The sequence below is a fragment of the Panulirus ornatus genome, chromosome 22 (genome assembly GCF_036320965.1).
Source record: "Panulirus ornatus isolate Po-2019 chromosome 22, ASM3632096v1, whole genome shotgun sequence".
NCBI lineage: Eukaryota > Metazoa > Arthropoda > Malacostraca > Decapoda > Palinuridae > Panulirus > Panulirus ornatus.
Window position 1 is genome coordinate 19,008,781 of NC_092245.1, and position 17,272 is coordinate 19,026,052.

Genomic DNA, 17,272 nt, shown 5'->3' on the forward strand with positions numbered 1-17,272 from the left:
ATCCACTGACAGCACGTCAACCCCTGTATACCACATGACTCCAATTCACTCTATTTCTTGCCCTCCTTTCACCCTCCTGCATGTTCAGGCCCCGATCACACAAAATCTTTTTCACTCCATCTTTCCACCTCCAATTTGGTCTCCCTCTTCTCCTCGTTCCCTCCACCTCCGACACATATATCCTCTTGGTCAATCTCTCCTCACTCATTCTCTCCATGTGCCCAAACCATTTCAAAACACCCTCTTCTGCTCTCTCAACCACGCTCTTTTTATTTCCACACATCTCTCTTACCCTTACGTTACTTACTCGATCAAACCACCTCACACCACACATTGTCCTCAAACATCTCATTTCCAGCACATCCATCCTCCTGCGCACATCTCTATCCATAGCCCACGCCTCGCAACCATACAACATTGTTGGAACCACTATTCCCTCAAACATACCCATTTTTGCTTTCCGAGATAGTGTTCTCGACTTCCACACATTTTTCAAGGCTCCCAAAATTTTCGCCCCCTCCCCCACCCTATGATCCACTTCCGCTTCCATGGTTCCATCCGCTGACAGATCCACTCCCAGATATCTAAAACACTTCACTTCCTCCAGTTTTTCTCCATTCAAACTCACCTCCCAATTGACTTGACCCTCACCCCTACTGTACCTAATAACCTTGCTCTTATTCACAGTATACTTATGTAAGTAGGAGAGATGGCCAGAGAGCGTTATTGGATTACGTGTTAATTGACAGGCGTGCGAAAGAGAGACTTTTGGATGTTAATGTGCTGAGAGGTGCAACTGGAGGGATGTCTGATCATTATCTTGTGGAGGCTAAGGTGAAGATTAGTATGGGTTTTCAGAAAAGAGGAGTGAATGTTGGGGTGAAGAAGGTGGTGAGAGTGAGTGAGCTTGGGAAGGAGACCTGTGTGGGGAAGTACCAGGAGAGACTGTGTACAGAATGGAAAAAGGTGAGAACAATGGAAGTAAGGGGAGTGGGGGAGGAATGGGATGTATTTAGGGAATCAGTGATGGATTGCGCAAAAGATGCTTGTGGCATGAGAAGAGTGGGAGGTGGGCTGTTTAGAAAGGGTAGTGAGTGGTGGGATGAAGAAGTAAGAGTATTAGTGAAAGAGAAGAGAGAGGCATTTGGACGATTTTTGCAGGGAAAGATAATAGGTATCTACAGAAAAAATGTAGGATGGAATAACTTGAGCATCTCAGGTGTTTGTAGACCAAAGTCTATAAGGAAGAAAGGTTGCATGATGGAAAGACACATGAAGCCAGAGAATTACACAACTCTCTTGAACAAGGTTTTAAGGTGGTGTCATAACAATCAATCCTCGTGTGGCTAGTCTCCATACATGTAAGCTATGGAAAGCAGCAATCAAATGCATGCCATGGGTTGTGGTCAGAGCATGGGATATGAAGACAGCTCATACAAGCAGTGGTTAAAATGAAACCTGTCGAACAAAGAGAGGGATGCAACACTGTGGCACATGAAAAAACAGAGATATCTGTCTCCGGTCTAGCTGAGAGAGATGCGGAAGAAGAGCTAAACCCATGGAAAGCAGTATTCTATAATGGGGAAAATATAAGGCCCCTGTAGATATAGAACAGCTGCTTTTGAGAAAACTAACTGTGACATTTATACATCTCACTCATATTACACTGACATACCCATGCGCAACCATGTGTCATCTTGCAAGGCAGAGATTATACTATTCATTCCATTCCATTCAGTGATCCCATTACCTCTCAATCATGCCTTATATAATCCTAACATACACAATTTACCCATGAAAAAGATGCTGACAACTCATCCCATCCCTTAACAGTCATCATACATTTCTCTTTAAATTTCACTCATTTAGAAGAACCTGTATCTCAAGAAAAAGTTCCTGTATATTTGTTGCTTTTGCCACTTAATCTTTTGTGGATATCAATTCACAGAACTGAGATCCCAAGTCCCAACCTCATGAGACAGCAAAATGGGCAAGAAAGTTTAGACCCCTTGGGTAAACTTGTTTCCCTTTCTACAAATACCATAATGGACTATACAAGTGAAATAATGACAAAAAAAGGAACTGAAGGAAAAGATATGATTAACAACTAATAAAAAAGCATCATATATCCATTTGAAAGTGACTAGTTATAGTTATAGAAAAATTAATGAAATGGCAAGTAAGATTCTCCATGACTGATCCAACCCTGGTCATGAAGTTTAAAAACAATGGCAGAAGACAAATTCAAGTACCTGTAGGAAATCTTCCTGTTGCGGATCCTTTTCCAACGTAAGGAAGAACTCTCCCACATCATTCTCCTCAGGATAGATGATGGAGCACAATCGTTCATAAATGAAGACAGGTGTCCTCAGGTCATCTGGAGGGTACTGCTTTAAGGTTTCTACACACACTGCCATAAACTCCTTTGTCTCAGCCTCAGTACCTGAAACAGAAATGATGATCAACAGACTAATCAGGTAACTTATATTCCATACCCATGGAGATAATCATTTGCATAGAGTCTACAAATATCTCAACTTATGTACTGTGCTCAACTGATCTCAGGCCTTCATACTATTATAAATCCTTCTAACTTTTCACTGTGGAAACTAAAGTAATGTATCAACTTTGATTCACTCTTCAAATTACTCTTCTGTATCATCAATGCGAAATCTGCCTCTGAGGATAAGGAGGGATGCGAAGTTCTCAATAACTAAATACTTTAATAATTAATGTCAAGACACCTTTAAGATGACTCATGAAGCTTCAACACTGCACTGCAATCATTAATAGGAAAATGAAGTACTCCTTTGGAGTGAGAAGTTCTTTAATAAGACTGTACTCCTTTTCATCCACTGACAGTGGTACAGGCTTGCCAAAGGTGACTTCTCTTGAGAAGTAACTACATGCAGATGGAGTCCAGTAATGCCATTTCATTAATGAGTATCTGCATATGAGGTTACAGTCATGTCAAATAGCAGCTGAAAAAAATCAGAAATAGAGACTTAACCAGGAAATGGATGCATACAAGTAAACAGACATGGATGTGAATGCCGAGGGTAGGAGAACAGTTCTTTCTGTATTTCGCACAAAGAAATTAAAAATCAAACCTTAGGCACCCTCATCTCAATTGCCTCTAACCTTAATAAATTTCCTACAAGCATCTATCCAATTCTTCTGTTATATTTTTTTCCTTTCAAGTCAATTATACTATCATACATTCCTTGAGAAGCCTATCATCTACCATACATTAAACACAACATTAATAAAATCTGACAAACAAATGATAAGGGCCTTCTGGGGATGAAACATGACCTGAAATACCTAAAAATCGGTGTGGGACATGCATAATATCATTAGAGAGCTGATCTTAAAAAATTCTTCTTTACAAAACTACCTGTTAATTTTCAGGTTTTGGCTTTACAGTGTTAAGGATAAACACTGGCAATGGCTATTTACTAAATACTTGGGAACATTTTGTGTTTCTTTTCTCAAGATTACATTCACAGGCCATGCACCGATCAGTGCATTGGTTCAAATCCTGGTCATGGCAGTTGGTTCATAGTCAACCCAGCTGTTCATCTACCCCTAGGAAAGGGTGATTTAAATGCAAAGGTGAGTAACATGGCAGTTGAGGGTATAATTGGTATCCATGGGGTATTCAGTGTTGTGAATGGAAATGGTGAAGAGCTTGTGCATTTGCATGCTGAAAAAAGACTGGTGACTGGGAATACCTGGTTTAAAAAGAGTATACGTATGTGAGCAGGAGAGACGGTCAAAGGGCATTATTGCATTGCATGTTAATTGATAGGCATGTAAAAGAGAGACTTAAGAGACTTTGGATGTTCATGTGCCGCGACAGGCAGCTGAAGGGATGTCTGATCACTATCTTGTGGGGCAAAGGTGAAGATTTGTAGTTTTCAAAAAAGAGAGAAAATGTTGGGAGAGGAGTGTGGTGAGAGAGTGAGTGAGTTTGGAAAGGAGACATGTGTGAGGAAGTACCAAGGAAGACTGAGTGCAGAATGGCAAAAGTTGAGAGCAAATGATGAGGGGAGTGGGTGAGGAATGGGGTGTATTTAGGGAAGCAGTGATGGCATGTGGAAAAGATGCATGTGGCATGATTAGATGAGAAAGGGTAGCGAGTGGTGAGATGAAGTTGTTAGTGTAAGAGAAAAGAGGCACGTTTGGATGATACTTACAAGGAAGGAATGCAAATGAGTGGGAGATGTATAAAAAAAAAAAAAAAACAGCCGGAGGTCGAGAGGGAGGTGCAAGGGTTGAATAAGGAGGCAAATGAGAGCTGGGGTGAGAGAGTATCATTAAACTTTAGGGAGAATAAAAAGATATTTTGCAAGGAGGCAAATAACGTGCATAAGACAAGAGAACAAATGGGAACATCACCGAAGGGGGCAACAGAGGAAGTAATAACAGGTAGTGAGTGAAGAAGTGACAAGGAGATGGAGTGAGTATTTTGAAGGTTTGTTGAATGTGTTTGACGAAAGAGTGGCAGATATAGGGTGTTTTGGTCAGGGTGGTGTGTGAAGCGAAAGGGTCAGGGAGAATGGTTTGGTTAAGAGAGATGAGGTAGTGAAAGCTTTGCAAAAGATGAAATCCAGCAAGGCAGTGGGTTTGGATGGTATTGCATTTGAAATTATTAAGAAAGGGAGTGATTGTGTTGTTGATTGGTAGGTAATGATATTCAAAGTATATATGGATAATTGTGAAACACCTGAGGATTGGTGGAATGCATGCATAGTGCTAATGTACAAAGGCAAAGAGGATAAAGGCGAGCACTCACACTACAGAGGCATAAGTAAGTCGAGTATTCCTGGGAAATTAAATGAGAGGGTACTGATTGAGAGGGTGAAGGCATGTACAGAGCAACAGATTGGGGAACGGCAGTGTAGTTTCAGAAGTGGTAGAGGAAGTGTGGATCAGGTGTTTGCTTTAAAGAACAAGTCAGAAATCTTTAGAAAAACAGACGGACTTATATGTAGCCTTTATGGATCTGGAGAAGGCATATGACAGGGTTGACAGAAACACTTTGTGGAAGGTCTTAAGAGTATATGGGCATGGGATGTAAGGTGCTAGAAGCAATGAAAAGTTTTTACCAAGGATGTAAGGTAGTGTCAGGAAACAGATGAAGAATAGCCCATCCACTCATACACACATTATATACATAAATGCCCATACATGCACATGTTCATACATATACATATCAATATATACACACAAATACATACACATATACATGTATACATATGTACATATTCATACTTGCTTGCCTTCATCCATTCCCGGTGCTACCACGCCCCACAGGAAATAGCATCGCTACCCCCACTTCAACGAGGTAGCACCAGGAAAATACAAAAAAGGCCACATTCGTTCACACTAAGTCTCTAGCATTAATGGGATGGCCATGATTAGGACCTCAGCTGCCCGTGCCGTCTCAGCTGAAAAAAAGTATTGAACTTTCCTCAATCTAGTGAATACATCATGCAATATAATAATAGTAGTATGAAAGATAGACCTACGCACCTGATGTCATATCTTCTAGCAATTCGAGGAATTTGTCTTGAGTGTCATCAATTAACTTGGTTCGTTGAACAACCAGCTTACGTAACGAAAGGTAGCCACTCAGCACTGTGCCAACTAAACGACCTTTGTAGACACTCTTGATTGCATCAACATCAATGAACTGAGACAGCAATTCTGTCAACACTTTCAGTGCATATCCTAAAATAAAACAAATTCGTCAGCGAATCCAAATTCCCACATCACATATAAACAACTTAGACATATCATTACTAACCCCATCAGAGGAGATAAATAATGAGCACACATCCCAACAGTTCTTAAAAGTGTACATGAGACACATGAACACCATCTGAAAGCAGGGCAAAGTAATGTAACAACAACATGACATGCCTTGAAATAAAAGTATTTGCAGCAAATCAACATCATACTAACAACTAAATAAAAGATTATTTCACTGGCTTCTACTACACCTATCATTTTCAGTCACACCTACGCTACAAATGAATGGAAAAATTTCAACCTATCTCTTAATCTTAAATTAGCCATTTCCTTGTCTGGAGTAGGATGGCTCTTCATCAAAATACAGAGTCCACAAAAAACATTGTTTGTCCCCCATATATTTTCAAAGGCAATAAACAGATAAGGTTTATTGTGGGTACAAGCATATAACATTCTCAGGGTGGAATCATCATACATCTGGTCCAGTGATGAGATCAGTGTTTGCAACAGTACAAGCACCAGCAACCCACTTCAGTATGTCTCAAGCTATCTTGAGGGAAGAATGTTCTTCCTTTACTCTTCCTGGCTGCCATTTCATTTTGGGAATTTCACTTCTTTCACATGTGCTTCCAGATTGTTGGCTCTTACCTATGTAAGAAGGACAAAGCCTGAATTCCTGCCTGGAAGAAAATGTGGATACACTTGAGATTTCTAGATGCACTGGGTGCTCAGAACACATCATCCAGTGGCTGCTTCCTGCAACATCTCATCAGTGACTTGCCTCATTCACGGACCTAGAATACTTTAAAAACCTTGCCAATTCCATGCCTAAACACCTGCAGATGGTGATCAAAGTCAATGGTGAGATGACAGTACTAAAATGTAAGTGTCACATCACCTTGGAAAATGTATGGGGAGGTGGACAAGGTTTTCTGCAAACACTATGTTTTAACTTTCCAGTACTATAAACTTCTATTTCAATCTCATGTACTTAATTTCTTGTTGCATACCTATGCTTTTTGTGAGGATATAAGCAAGCATTTGACAATTTTGATATATGGAATCATATGCCCATGCAAGAAGAACCTAAGTCAAGATTAAGTGACTTTGCTCTGGATGGTAACATTGAAAGGCATATGGGTCATGAGCAAGTGAGAATGAGGATGACCAAGTCATCCAGTGTTTTGCTGAAAAGTACTGGTGATTAGGGATACTTGGTTTAACCCTTCCACTACGATGTCTGAGTAAATTAGCCCACTATAAAAGCTGCAACATACCAGTAAGCTGCCAAAGATATTGGTGGTAATTTTTAAATGACTCTCTACAAACATCACTAACTAACAGAGTGGTAGTGGAATCACCGAATGGAATGGAATGAATGGTATAAAAACATAGCTGGAAAAACCATTATACATCACAACTACCCAAATATTGTCATACAGAGTGACTACATCAGGGAAGCAAGTCAGATTTACACAAACTACTGTAACTTTCTCTTGTATGGGTTATATTCTTGACAAAAAAAAAGGTTACTTTTTCATCTATTCTTGTAAATAATGTTGTGTGTAAACACTTGCTTTAATCCTTAAGCTGGGATGTCTGCAATGTGCCAGCAGGATGCCATATATTTTAGTGGTAAATGTTTTAAATTCTCAGCCAATATATGATTTGCTAAAGATTTTAGAAGCATATGTTTTAAATTCTAAGCCGATATATGACTCCCTTCTCATCTATACATGTCACTAACAGGCTAACAACAGAACTGGAAAAACATCAAAGTCACCCGTAAAATGTCAGTGAGTGTGTGTGTAATTGCATACGAAGCAAGGAAGTCACATTTACTTGGCAACTACTGTAGTTAATTCAAAATAAATAAAAGAAACAATATCTCTTGCATCAGTTTATATTCTTCATCTAAATATGGTAATCTTTTTTTTATTCATTCTTGTACATAATGTTCTGTCTAAGTAACATATTAAGTATATAAATAATATGTATAATAAAATTCATGTATATGTACTAGCTTCAGCAAATTATAAATAACAGATACATTTTTGAAAAGAGCAAAGGAGGCCAATCCTTCATGTTCATGGCATATCTTGCTGACACAAGAAATTTACTCACCTTAGAGGAAAGAAGACTGAGGGGTGACTTGAACACAAACTTAAGTTTAAAAAATAAACATACAGGGAATAGTTCTCTTGATAGATGTAGGAACAAAGCAACCAGGGGACATAACATTACATAAAGTAAGAAACTTGCAAAGAAATACTATCACATTATAATAGTGATGGATGAACGGAACAGACTGACTGGGGATGTTTAATGCAGATAAGAGAAAGTGTTGCAGAGATGGGGCCCTAAAAGTGTAAAAATCCCTCCCACGTACAGAACAAATAAACAACATACAGGTATTTACAAAAGGTTTACAACCTGTCAACAAACGGAGCCAGGGTACATGAAGAAACCTTGGGAAATCACAGCAATGTCTACGGGGCCTGGTCTCGAATAGGTTATGTGGTACATGTACAACACATGACAGCTAGAGAATGGATGCAAGAGATTGAGGCCTTCTGTTTGTTCTTGGCAATACCCCTTGCTAACAAAAAAAAAAGAGAGAGAGAGAGAGAGAGAGAGAGAGAGAGAGAGAGAGAGAGAGAGAGAGAGAGAGAGAGAGAGAGAGAGAGAGAGAGAGAGAGAGAGAGAGAGAGAGAGAGAGAGAGAGAGAGAGAGAGAGAGAGAGAGAGAGAGAGAGAGAGAGAGAGAGAGAGAGAGAGAGAGGAGAGAGAGAGAGAGAGAGAGAGAGAGAGAGAGAGAGAGAGAGAGAGAGAGAGAGAGAGAGAGAGAGAGAGAGAGAGAGAGAGAGAGAGAGAGAGAGAGAGAGAGAGAGAGAGAGAGAGAGAGAGAGAGAGAGAGAGAGAGAGAGAGAGAGAGAGAGAGAGAGAGAGAGAGAGAGAGAGAGAGAGAGAGAGAGAGAGAGAGAGAGAGAGAGAGAGAGAGAGAGAGAGAGAGAGAGAGAGAGAGAGAGAGAGAGAGAAATAAAGAATATAGCAAAGTGAAAGGAGCAGGATAAAATACAAAACAAACACTATGGCAGGAGTGAAAAAGCCTGTGAAGAAAGAATGGCCTGAGAGAGTAATCTAAGGAAATGAGGAGACAAATGGAATGTAGGAGATCCCAAAGGAGTCATAATTTTGAACAAAACAAAAAGGCATTCAAGTTGTTTCATCAAAACTTTCTTATCAAATCAAACTCTTATCACATTCTACATGTAAACACACAGATTCACCACAACTTCATCAAATCTTTGTTCTATCATTTTCCAGAACCAGCTCCCTCTTAAGCATGTTTGTACTTCCTTCCTAACTGAATATCTACATTACTACCAACTTCTAACTTAAATGAGTAATTTTTTTCCTTAGTGCTCCTCTCTTCATCCCTCTACGTACACAAATTTTTCCTGCTACACAGAGTAATAGCTCTATCATCAGACCTCCCACATATAATACAATAAAGTAAACTACAAATACATACATGCAGTCATATGTATACTGACCTTGGCTAAGATCTGTTGTGAGCGTGGTTTCCTCTAGAGTGGTGAGTAAATGGATTTCTGAAGTAATGAGACTGGCAACAGTAGGAAGAACTCCCTTTAATGCCAAGTAGTACTTCCAGTGGGCACCCAAAATAAGACTCTGATACAGAGAAACAAATTCACCAGCACTCTCCCCTGCTCTCCCAATCTCAGGTAAGAAAGTTGTCAACATATCTAAAATCTGAAAAAGAAATATTGTACAGTATATGAACGTCATACAAGAATTTCAGTAAGAGTTAATACCTCCTTACTGAATATATATTGGGGGCTCCTGTATAACAATGGGTTATGTTGCTGGAGACCCGTCATTATGGCATGATATTCTTATGAAGACACTGAAACCCATGTTATAAGGAAAGTTACATTTCTGGCAAAAATTCCCCCAATTTAATTCTTATGTATACACAAATATAGTGAATATGAACGCACACTTTTGTAGAACACACAATAACCTCCAATAGGTAGGATTCGAACCCAGGACCTTTTGTGTTAGCATTCCCAACTACCACATGAAAAGTCCTGGGTTCGAATCCTAGCTGTTGGAGGGCATTATGTGTTCATATGTATACACTATATCCAACTTACCTTACCACCAATATTCTACACTCTAACTTGATATACTTTGTAGTAACTAATTAAAAAATCTTCCTATATCATAGGTAAATAATAAAACTAAATGATACTAAGAATGCTGGTGATGAGGTTTTGACATGCTAGTGAAGAATGGGTTACTGCATCTTTCTTTTTTTCACTGCCCTCAATCCAGGCTTCTCTATTAAGCCCCCTAAATCTAGGCTTCCCTACATCACCCACCATACATCTCACTCAGCATGTTTGAACAGGAGGGGAAGAAAAGTTTGCTTTAGCCATCCCACAAGTTAACCAAAGTTTGCTGTGTTACCTGCCTCTTTCTTTGCCTGTAAATTTACTTGGAGGCAAGAGAAGATACTATCTTAATCACCTCTCTTCTCTATCTCCCTAACAACTTTATTTCATCAAACCAACACTCACTACCCTTTCTCACCTACCCACCTCTGGCATGTCTCACTTATACTTAAATCACACATGCTAGCACTGTTTCCCTTAACACCCTCCCATTCCTCATCCACTGCCCACACTTCATTAATTCTTAGCTTCTGCAATTCAAAACGCAATCTTTCGTTCTCTTTACACAATCCTCTTTTCCAAACTTAGTTTCACCATCCTCTTCTCACTGACATAATTTACTCTTTCTGAGAGACTCTACAACTCTCCACCTTTGCCTCCTACAGATAATGATCAGACGTCTCACTGGTTGCCCTCTCAGTACATTGACATCTAAGAGTCACTCATTTACATATTTCGTATGTAGTCTAATAAAGTGCGCTTACCATTTTTTCTATTCCATGTGTAATTATGCAAGTCCCTCTTTTAAAACCAGATATTCCCAGTCACTAATCTTTTTCAGTATATAACTCCAAAGGCTGTTCACCATTTCCACTCACTACTGAATACCCCAAGCCTCCAAATTATACCCTCAGTCGTTTAATCACTTTTGCATCCAAATCTATCTATATCTCTGATGCCTGTTCCAGAACTCCTTCAAGGGAGTGGTCACAGCAATGGAGTCACCATAACTAATAAACCTGAGTGCCACTTCTTAGCTTTTAGTGGCTCACCCTTAACAGGCTTCTGACAGAGGGCAACTCTGCGAAGTGTTTACAAAGGCTCCTACTTAATGTTCCTACTGACTGTCATCACCTAATGTTTACACCTAATGTTCCAATCTACTACTTCTACCAAATGCTCCAGCCTAAATGTTCCTACCTACTACCTATTGTTTCTACTATTTTGCCATAAGGTGAAGTGAAAGCATAGTGCACAAAAAGGAGGAAAATGAGAAAATTTTGCTCATGATTTATACAAGCAGCATATATAAAATATACAATAAAAATTCACATTTAAATCACCCATCACTAATACTTGATCTATTTATCTATTTCTCCCTCAAAGGGGTGCCACATCTTAGCCATTGGTGCCTCACCCTTGACAGGTCAATGGCAGAGGGCAAGTCTAGTGCAGTGTTGGCAGAGTCTACTATCTAATGTTCCTGCAACTACTACCATCTAAAGCTTAAGCCTAATATTCCTACTTACTACTTCTACCTAATGTTTCTACCTAAATGTTCTTACCTACTACTTCTATCTATTGATCCCACCATTTTGCTAAAAGACAAGGCTAGCAAATTGCGCTCACTACAGCAAAATCTACAGTTATAAAGAATGAGCTGTGCAAGTTAAGTGTTGTCAAGTGTTATGTGTGACATGGAGAGACTATATGTTTGTGGACAGCAAGCCAGTAGTCCATGCGTGGGTGAGGCACAAAGAAAATACAGCTATCTGGGTCAGAGCAACTTGACAATTACTGAAGTGCTGGATCACTCTGCAGCTGTCACTGACCTTCCTGATACCCAGGAGGGTAATACAAGTAATATAACTCCCTGGTCGTTGGCTTCCTACCAACTACTACCTAACTGGTCTCTATCATCAAAACTGCTGACATGCTCATTCACTCCTCTCCAAACACTTGCCTCTCTCTCTTCTTCATCTTTCTTCTGGGCACGTCCATAAGGACCAATAATCCACTTTCACTAACATCAGTCCAAAAGTCACTTCCTAACACCTTCTCACATTCCCACAACCGCTCCTTCAGCAGAAGTGCTAGCACTTCCTTAGCTCTTCCCCTAAAACTAACAAACAAGACATTCCCAGACCATTCTTACCCCTTACCCTTGAGCTTTGTTTCAATGGGCTAGAATATCCAGGTACCTTTCCTCGTACACACTGCCTACCTTTTTCTTCTTTTCATCTCAGTTAAAACCAAACATATTCAGACATCCTAGCTTGAGCCTTTACTGAGGATGAGCACTACTCACTTGGATCCTTCCTCATGTTCATCTTTTAGAAACTGAAATACAAGAAGCAGGTTTCCAGTCCCCACTTCCAGCCCTCTTAGTCATCTTCTACAAAATGCAAGGAGTATGTGGGAAGTGTTCTTTCTACCTTGTCCTCAAAGTAATTCTATCTGTCTATCTATATCTCTGATGTCTGTTCCAATTGGAACTCCCTCAAAGGGGTGAACACGGCAACAGAGTTTCCATAACTAGTGAACTCCAGTGCTGCTTCTTAGTCTTCAATGCCTTATCCTTCACAGGCCATTGGCAGAGGGCAACTCTAGCACCATGTTTCCTGAGGCTTCTACCTAATTGTCGTACTGACTATTTCTATCTAATGCTCTTATAAACTACTTCTACAATATTTCTACTTAAGGCTCCTGCCTAAATGTTCCTACCTACTACTTTACCTACTGCTCCCACCATATTGCCAAAAGGCTGGGCGAGTGCATAGTGCTCACCACAGGAAAACTAGAGTTATGAAGAATGAGCTGTGCGAGTCAAGTGTTATCAAATGTTACATATGACAAGAAGAGATTGTATGTTTGTGGACAAAATGCCAGTACTTCATGTGTTAGTGAGGCAGAGAGAAAAGACAGTTACCTGAGTCAGAGGAGTGCAACCTGACAATCAATGAAGTGCTGGCTCATTAAGCAGATGTCACTAACCTTTCCAATACCCTGGCAGGTAGTATTGGTAATATACCTCCCTGGTTGTTGGCTGTCTACCAACTACTACCTATCAAGTAATTGTCGTTGAAGAAACAAACGCAGATATATATCAAACAATTGCCGTGTTAACAAATCTAACCCACCTTAATACTTTCTTTTCTAAGAAACAATAGAATATGTACCTCTTTCTTCCGCTGGACTGAAGTACAGAGTGACTCCATCATCTGGGCAGTAACTTGTCTGGCCATTCGTGATGATGGGTTGAAAAGAACATGACGCAACCATGAAGAATCCTGCATTTTAAGATCATACTGATGTTGTACAGTATGAGCAAGCCATCGGTAGCCAAATTTCTCAAGCAAATACCGTTCATGAACCTCATCCTGAAAATTGCATAATCCAAAAATATAATCAGAGATGAAATTTAAAAGGATGCATATAGCCCACGGCATACAAAACTTTGTGATTCAAAGGTGTAAAGCACTGATGAATGTTGTTACATCAAATAAGAAAGTACCTAATGAGAGGTAGCACAAAGTCTGAGGAAAGGTATTAGGAGGACAAGTTTTCAAGTCATCTATAATCGAGTGACCACTCAGAAAAAAATTTGGTTAATTGCAAGCATTTACTACTCTTCACCAACAAGAGCTCGATATACGAAAAAAAATACACAATGTTTGGGAGGGCGTTTCTGAGGTTGAGTGGAAATTACACCAGTGAAATGTAATTAGAACACAATTTTTCTTTTGAGCAAGGTACAGCATTCATTTACTGCACTGCCCTGTTCCCTATATTAAGCAGATGAATCAAAAGTTTAAATGGTAATGAAGTGCATATCTACAAAAGAAGGTCTGCTATTTTGTATGAGTATATGCTACTCTTTGTATTCTGCTACATATACAGATATGGGATATTTGCATACAATCATGTAAATACATTAAAGAGGAAGCTGACAAGATCAATAAGGTTTATTCTAATACACAACTATGAGCCACATTGTTACGCATTTTGAAAGCAAATCTCCCCCAAGAAGTAGACAAGACTTTATTGGTAAATCAACTTATTACCTACCTTCTTCATCTTTGAAATATTAGTTTCCTGAGCTCTTCTAGCTGTTCGCTTTTTCCAAGTCTCATACGAGTGCCCAGGGTCACCTGTCAGCCACTTACTGACATCCACACCAACCTTAATGTAAAAAGAAAAAATAAATGGAATGTGAGAGTTGTGATAGCAATAAATGGGTTGGGATGACCAAAGCTAGAATAATCTGCTGTTTGCCTATGGGAGCATTCTCAATGATACTTACAAAAGAAAATTCAAAATACATCCTTAAACAGTACTGCCATACCTTGTCAGCATAAAATCAATGACAAATCAGCAGGTTAGTCTTTGCAAGAGTTGCATCATCTCACTTTCCATGCCATGTGAGTAAGAGGGCAGAGAGCAAAGTGAGTGATTCCCAGCAAAAGTGGGTCTCCTTTGGGGTGTATGATGTCACCATGGTTGTTTAATCTGCTTATGGATGGGGTGGTGAGGGAGGTGAATGCATGGGTTTTGGAAAAGTAAGCAGTCTGTTGTGGGTGAAATAAGTCATTTGTTGTTAGCTAACAATGCAATGCTGGAGAGAGAAACTGCACAAGTTGGTGTCCAAGTTTGGAAGTGTGTGAAGAAAGTTTAAATGAGAAAAAAAAGCATGGTTATTAGGATTAACAGTGAAAAAGAGAGATGTTACTTGGAGTATTAGTTTTGAATGGAGACAACTTATAGAAACTGGATAAGTGAGCCATAAGGTGGGTGTCGGGGTAAAGGATTTGCATGAATTGAGGAATATTTGGAAAGAGGTGTCAGTCTTTAAGAGCAAAGTTGGACTTCTTTGATGGTAGTCCTGTATATGCTATACTGAAATGGGGTATGAGCCTTAGACAGAACGCTTGTTTTGTAGATGAAATGGTGAAAATGTTGGAAATGAAAGTTTTGAGAACAGTATGTGGCGTGAGGAGGGATGAACGAATAAGAGAGAGGTGTGGCACTACAAGTATGATGTAAGATAGAGCAGATGTGGGTGTGCTGACACTGTTTGGACATGTGGAAAGGATGAGAGAGGAAATGATGACCGAGAAGGTATATATGCTAGAAGTGGAGGAAATATGGAAAAAGGGGGAAACCAAAGAGGAGGTGGAAGGCTGGAGTGATAGATGCTTTGAAGGCTCAGGGCCTGAACATGCAGGAGGGTGTGATACATACAAGGGATAGAGTGAATTGGAACAATTTAGTTTACAGGGGACAATGTGCTGACGATGGGATGAATCGGGGCATATGACAAGGTTGGGGAAACCTTAGAAAGGTCTAAGGGGCCTACTGTGAATTGCAGGCAGTGGTTTAAGTTCATTATATATACCAACTGGAGAGTGAATATCAGCAAATGAGGCCACTTCTCTGTTTAATCCTGGCAGGACCTCCCTAATACAAGAAATTGTGAACATGCGTGAGTGTGAGCAAATGTGGCCTTTTTTGACTGTTTTCCTGGCACTATCTTGCTGACACAGGGTATGGCGATGCTGCTGCCTGGTGCCACCTCACCCTACAGAAAACAGCATCGCCATCCCCTGCATCAGTGAGGTAGAGCCAGGAAACAGATGAAGAAAGACCACATCCGATCACATCCATACATGAGCTGTCATGTGTAATGCACTAAAACCTCAGCTTCCCACAGACCTTTCCATGGTTTATCCCAGACATTTCACAGACAGGACTTTGACCCCAGCATACCACATCATTCCAATTCACTTAATTCCATGCTCACCTTTCACCCTCGTGTACTTTCAGGCCCCGTTCACTCAATATTTTTCACTCCATCCTTCTATCTCCAATTTGGTCTCCCATTTCTCTTTGTTCCCTCCCCTTCTGACACATACATCCTCCTTGTCAACCTTTCTTCACTCATTCTCTCCATATATCCAAACCATTTCAACACCCTCTTCTACTCTCTCAAACACACTCTTTTATCTCCACAAATCTCTCTTACCCTTTCAATACTTAAATCACTTACTTCTTGCTCAAATGAAAATTAACAAAAAATACACCATAGGGCTCAAAATCTTAATATATGAACTATCTGATGATGGTAATACCTTAGATCCACCAAGATATGCAGCCATGAAATCTGTAGCAGAAGCACTGGAGGCAGATGTAACACTTGCACCAGTAGTAACAGTTGTAACAGAGCTGGTGGGTGTCTTGTCTCTGCTCTTACGGGGTGGTGGTGGTGTTGGAGGCCTCATGACTCCTTGAAGGATACGTAAACAAGGCAGAGTGATGTGCTCCATTACTGTTGGAGATGCATTGGACCCTCCAGCCATCAAGAAAAGTTGAACCACACACCTGTAAATATACATAATTAATAAAATTAAAGAACATCAGAGAAACAAGAAAAGCAAGATAGTCAATGTTCAATGACTATATGAAAATGTTCTGCACGAGTTCATGATATAACACATGGACTTAAATGGAGTTAAAAAAAGAAAAGGGATTCGTGTTACAATCGCTAACTACAATTACCTATGAGGAAATTTTGCCATGGAAACAGTGCTCATCACTTGACTTTTGTTCATTAACAAAATTTCTCTCAACTGCCTTTCCTCACACCATCACCTGTCTTGCTTGTTGTTTAATGCTATTTTTTTTCAGCAGCTACTCCTCTGACACAGCAATCTATTCTAGGTTCATTTGGAACTGTCTTCAACCATGAGTCTACTCTTCTGAATTGTTCTGTAATCACTCCACAAAAATTTCTTAGGTCACACGATATCACAAATAACTGATCCAGCTTCCTTGCAAGGCAATCAAGTACCTTTGTCTTATGCCTTTTCGTTATGTTTCCAGATATTACCCTTACCTAAATGATTCTTTATACTCATTGCCACGTTGCTTATAGGTTTAAAACATTATTCTTCATTCCTTTTATCATTTGACAGCTATGCTTTATCATTCATCTTTCTCAACGATATTCAAGACTGTAAAGCTCTAGATCTTTTAATCTTTTGTGGAAGTTCACATGGTCTTAAAGGAGAAACAAGCACAATGTGTCTCAGATGCAGACTAGGAAAGAGGAGCAACTGATATCAATACAAAGGATCATCTATGGAATTGCCTCTCATAAAGATAGGTTATTGAAGCACTGGATAATGTGTACATCTTTAACATTTCTCAAAGTATTTTACAATATTCCCTCCATGCAGGAAACCCAGCACACCAGACAAATGCTGATGCACTTATGATACTGGAAATAGAGTTACTGATAATATGATGACAGGAGGC

General features: G+C 39.7%; 1 protein-coding gene across 1 annotated transcript in view; it reads right to left on the reverse strand.

Moving 5' to 3' along the window:
- Positions 1–17,272, reverse strand: part of poe (E3 ubiquitin-protein ligase-like protein poe) — a 230,217-nt gene that overhangs the window by 41,188 nt on the left and 171,757 nt on the right. Inside the window, exons 67-72 of the mRNA XM_071676253.1 lie at positions 16,087–16,336; positions 14,027–14,140; positions 13,138–13,338; positions 9,314–9,533; positions 5,539–5,736; positions 2,253–2,443 (exon numbers count right to left, since the gene is read on the reverse strand). Of these exons, the coding sequence (XP_071532354.1) occupies positions 2,253–2,443; positions 5,539–5,736; positions 9,314–9,533; positions 13,138–13,338; positions 14,027–14,140; positions 16,087–16,336 (1,174 nt within the window). The remainder of the gene's footprint in view (positions 1–2,252; positions 2,444–5,538; positions 5,737–9,313; positions 9,534–13,137; positions 13,339–14,026; positions 14,141–16,086; positions 16,337–17,272) is intronic.